Below are 4,680 nucleotides of genomic sequence, written 5' to 3'. Positions count from 1 at the left end.
TTCCCACCTGTCGTCCCGGCTTTCTCCTGGCAGGTCGGTGGTTTCCAGCCAGGATGGCAATGGCAGCTCCCCCGGTTATTGCAGACCTGTGTGGCAGACAGACAGAGAGGGGATTTACAGCTGGGCACAGCCTCCCCGCGTGCAGCTCACCCGGAGCTCACACTGTCGGCCCTTCGCCTCGCCACAGCCCGGGGCAACCGCAGGCGGAGGGTCTGAGTTCCGAGAAGCCAGCACAGCGCTTGTTCCAATGGGCTCCCGAGGCACTGCCCTCTCTCCATCCTTATCCCCTCTTCCAGCCTCCCGGCAGGCTCAGACTCTGCTCGGCTGATTTACAAAGAGGAGGCACTTGGCTCCACGAGGGAGTTCTGCTGGAGCCACTACACACGGAGCCTCGAGAGATGCTCCAGCACCTCCACTGCTGACCCCCCTCGGCTGCTCTTCCCCACAGATACGACCCGAGATGCTGCTTTTGTGAGCCACGTCTCCAGAGAGCTGAGCAAACCACAAATGATGCGCAGCACCGTGACCTACTCCGTGATTGTGGCACTTGGTCTCCACGTCGCATTTGTAGCCCAGGTCGGTGGCAGGCACGCAGCGCTGGTTCAGGCAGACCTTGTGCTCGTCGCAGACAGTGCCGTCGTTCACCAGCATGGGGTCCGTCTCCGCGGGAGGCTTCATGTAGTCTAACGTTACACACAGCGTGTTCTGCACCCGAGCGTAAACCACCGCAGCCTTCTCCCTGGTGAAGGGCTTGGAGCCCCGATATTCACACACGAGCTTCCCGCACCAGAGATCCCTGCAGAGGCATTGCAGCAAAGGGTGTGACAACAGCCCCCTTCCTCCCTCCCTTTCAGCTCCGTGGCCAGCACGGGGCGAGTGCTTGGAGGATGGATCCCATGCACCCAATTCCCTGCACACGGACACGGCAACACTTGTGTCTGCCCTGGACCCCTTCCACCCCCCAGACCCATGGCACATCCAACACCCCTGCCCGCCCAGCCCCAGGATGGCACCGTTCTCTCAGCGGAGCTTGGGGAACCCGTCTTCCCCGCCGTGGGGCTGGGGTCCCCGCTCCCTGGCAGAGCACGCTGCAGCCAGAGCACCCCGCACCCTTGCTACGGCACTTACTTCCACGCACATCGCCGGTAACCGTGGTGCCTGGAGCCGCAGTGTCCTATTCTGTCCCTTTGGCTGTTAATTTCTTCGTAGCAGGCCAAGGGCCCGTTCTTGGCACCTGCAAACACACAACACCACTCGTGGTCCATCCAGCTCGCACCCGCACCCCTGCACCACCCTTCCCGTGGGGCTCTCACCGGCTGGTCCGCCAGCCCCTCTCTTCCACCCAGCTGGGATCAGCTCCACGAGATCTCCTCCCTCACTGACACCTCCGCAGCCAGCCCCTCACCTTGGCCAAAGACCTTCTGACACTGCTTGTCGGCTGTCTGGCAGACCCCCCGGTAGCAGAAGGCGGTGTTCCTGCTGCAGGGATGACCGTCCATGACCCAGAGGTCGGGTGCGCATTCCCCAGAGGTGCCGTTGCAATATTCCTTCAAATCACACTCATCCTCAGGGCTGCTTCGGCATAACTTGCCTCTTTTCACAAACTGGAGAAAGGAAAATAGAATTTCAATAGAATAGAATTTAAATACAGCAGATGAGAACAGAATTGAGAGGAGACGACTGGCACCAGCACTCTGCAGCGCTCACTTCACTTTCCAGCACTGGCTGACCCTCCCCATCAGCGCACTGGCCAGTACCGACAGCTGGAGGCACGGTCCCCATTTACCCCTTGGGTCCTCACATCTGGCACATCACTGAGCCGTGTTGGTGTGGGGATGATCCGAAGGGAAGGCAGCGTGCCCGCTGCTGGCACACGGCTTCCCTGGCACCGCCGGCAGCACGGTCCCGACAGGCACTGCACCCCCCTCCTCACCCTGCAGCCGACGGTGCAGCACAGGTCGCGCCGACACTCCTGGAGGGGACCGGTGGGGACATTCAGGTGAGGTTCTGCTTTTGCAGGGATGACAAGGGAACAAGCGGTACCCGCAGCTGCATCCCCTTGGCAGGTCCCTCCCAGCGCATCCGACTGACCTCCGGTGAGCCGCAGTCACAGTCCTCTCCAGGCTCCACCACCCTGTTCCCGCACACCGGAGCTTTGTACGGCACGTCCATGGCCGGCCTGTTAATCACTGCCCCTCCCCAGCCGCGAGGAAACGCTCAAAGGCTCTGACGCTGCAGTTGCTGAAGGCTTTCACGCCAGCCGAGGGTCTGCAAGGCAGGGGACAGGGCTGCTGTCACCACAGGCTGCATGGGGGCTGCGTGGCCCTTCCCGCCTGCAGAATTCATCGGTAACAGGGGCGGCTGCTCTGCTGCGATCCACCTGGGAGCTGCCTGCTGTCTGCCCTCCAGACACATCCTGTCCCACTTGTGTTACCGCACTGAAGCCCACCCGAGTGCCGAGGGGCAGGGAGCCTTACACCCAGCGGGGCTGCATGATGCAGGCGGCTCCCGCGCAGGGACAGGTCCCAGGGTCATCGTACGCCATCCCCAGGCTCAGCCCCAGGAGCCGGGCCACCACCACAGCAAACGTCTCCAGCATCATAGCCCTGCCATACTGCGGGGGGACAAGGACAAGATCAGCCTGGTGTCACGGCCGGACGCCAGCACCTTCCCTCGGGGTCCATGCCCCCGGCCCCTCTGCTGCCTCGCGCGGGGGGCTCTGCTCCCACCCGGAGGGGCAGCTGCTGTGGGGGGCTGAGCTCCTGGGACACTGCTCAGCACCTCACCGACAGGCAGGGGAGGCTGTGGGGACAGACAGTGCAGTGGCACCGTACCAAGGCAACCCCTCCAGCGTTGTTTCTGAGACACAGCTTCCGCGCAGAAGATGCCCCCACGTAACGGGACTGCTCCCTGTAACTGGGGGACAGACCAGACCCCGTCTGACACGTGTATGCCAGCACCTCCCTCTTCCTTTCGCTCCACGCCAGTGCAGCTGTCCGCATCTTACACAAACAGGAACGTTATGTCCTGCAGCCGCAACACACGATGCACGTTTTTCCACTGCAAAAATCTCTGCAGCAACTCCTCAGCATCTCCTGTGGTCGGGATTTTGTTCTTTTCCGTCCAAAACTCCAGAGAAGACAGGACTATTGTCAGGTTGAGGCGAGCAAACATCTGGAGGCAGATAGACACCACGGCTGGTGCAGAGCCTGCTGCTCCACGCCGTCCCGCCTGCTTTAGCTACGGGGCCTTATCTGTGCTGGTACCACCCATCTCCCACGCTCGTTCAGGATGCCCCTAACACCACTCACGCTGTTCACATAGCTGAAAAGCTGCACTATGCTGGCTGTCACAGCGTCCTTGTCTGCTCCCATGTAGTCATACTGAAAGGTGACAAACACAGGAGCGCGTCAGGGCACCGTGCAAAGCAAACTCCGAGAGCGCCGAGGGAGTTTGTTCCCATTGTGTGCAGACTCTCCAGCCCCACGCAAATTGCCCTTGACATTCCTGTGTAGCTACAGACTTGCTGCTTGCAGGAATTTTTTCTAGAGGCAACATTTTACAGCAGAGAGGATGCAAAGACTTACCAGCGCCTTGTCCAAAACGACGTGCATTTCCAGATACCGGGGGGATCTACGGACAGCGTGCTTACTCTTTAGGAAAACCAAAAAACAAACTAAACAACAAGAACACCCCAGGCACAGGTTAGTGCCGAGATTCTGCAGCGTGCAGCAGCTCTGCCAAGGGGCCCTCTGACTCCATGGGCACTGCACTTCATGGAGCACCCTCGCAGCTCCCACCCGCCACGGACAGAGACCTCACCCTAGTGCAGACAGGCTGGAAGCCCTTTAGCATCTGCTGCACCAAACCAGCTCAGAGACAACACACTATTGCACAAATCCAGGCACCCTTCAGCTACAAATTGCCCAGGTCTGCAGCCATCATCCCACCGCAGACCACCCGTCCAGGAGGTGTACTCACTGCCATTGCAACCTCCGGCTCCCGAGACACCTCCCCAGTCCAGGCAAGGGAGCTGTTTTCTAGGAACAGCCGAGTGTCTAGGTTTTCATCCCACATTGGGTACACGAGATGCTGAAACCCAGCTGCAGCCTCCAGAGACCTGATCCCATAGCTGGTGTTCCCAAGCTGCAGGATCCCGCTGGAAAGCAAAGGCATGGAGCCTCAGGAATGGCTCCTCTGCCACCGTGGGATGACACTGATGCTGCCCGTGCGCCTGTCCCACACCCAAAGGCATCGCTTTACCTCAGGCCAGAGCAGGTGCTGAGTGCCACGAGCGACACAGGGAATCCCTCGACGTCGCCTTCATAGAAGCAGTCGCGCTGGAAGGATCGATGTGTCAATGGCTGTGTGTGAGGTGCCAGACCTTGCTGCCACCTGCGCTGTGGTCCCTGTCCCCGCAGAGGACGAGCACACAACGTGTGCGAGGAGAAGCGCAGCACCACGGGCTCCTCTGGGAACGGCCACCTGCCCTGGCCACCGCTGGGTCTTTGTCCCTTCCTCAGCTCCCTGCCGTCCTCGGGAACCCATTACATCCCCAACCCAGGGAACGGTTTGGTGCCTTCAGATTCTGCGCGTTCCCCCTGGAGCCCTCCCCCAGCTGCTCCGCTCTCGGGGACGGCGGGGGCAGCTCCTGGGGTGCGACCATTACCTCGATATGGG

General features: G+C 60.8%; 1 protein-coding gene across 1 annotated transcript in view; it reads right to left on the bottom strand.

Moving 5' to 3' along the window:
• Window positions 1-4,340, bottom strand: part of LOC104470448 (disintegrin and metalloproteinase domain-containing protein 32-like) — a gene marked incomplete at both ends in the record, with an annotated part of 4,591 nt that extends 251 nt beyond the window's left edge. The window contains 14 exons of the mRNA XM_010085377.1: window positions 8-86; window positions 532-796; window positions 1,129-1,234; window positions 1,406-1,604; window positions 1,934-1,972; window positions 2,044-2,151; window positions 2,205-2,268; window positions 2,478-2,614; window positions 2,835-2,916; window positions 3,008-3,174; window positions 3,312-3,383; window positions 3,588-3,653; window positions 3,982-4,159; window positions 4,264-4,340. Coding sequence (XP_010083679.1) covers window positions 8-86; window positions 532-796; window positions 1,129-1,234; window positions 1,406-1,604; window positions 1,934-1,972; window positions 2,044-2,151; window positions 2,205-2,268; window positions 2,478-2,614; window positions 2,835-2,916; window positions 3,008-3,174; window positions 3,312-3,383; window positions 3,588-3,653; window positions 3,982-4,159; window positions 4,264-4,340 — 1,639 coding nt within the window. The remainder of the gene's footprint in view (window positions 1-7; window positions 87-531; window positions 797-1,128; window positions 1,235-1,405; window positions 1,605-1,933; window positions 1,973-2,043; window positions 2,152-2,204; window positions 2,269-2,477; window positions 2,615-2,834; window positions 2,917-3,007; window positions 3,175-3,311; window positions 3,384-3,587; window positions 3,654-3,981; window positions 4,160-4,263) is intronic.
• Window positions 4,341-4,680: the final 340 nt, after the last annotated feature.

This window comes from Pterocles gutturalis, unplaced genomic scaffold (assembly GCF_000699245.1).
Source record: "Pterocles gutturalis isolate BGI_N339 unplaced genomic scaffold, ASM69924v1 scaffold1685, whole genome shotgun sequence".
Classification (NCBI taxonomy): domain Eukaryota; kingdom Metazoa; phylum Chordata; class Aves; order Pterocliformes; family Pteroclidae; genus Pterocles; species Pterocles gutturalis.
This window is presented reverse-complemented; position numbering and strand designations above follow the sequence as displayed.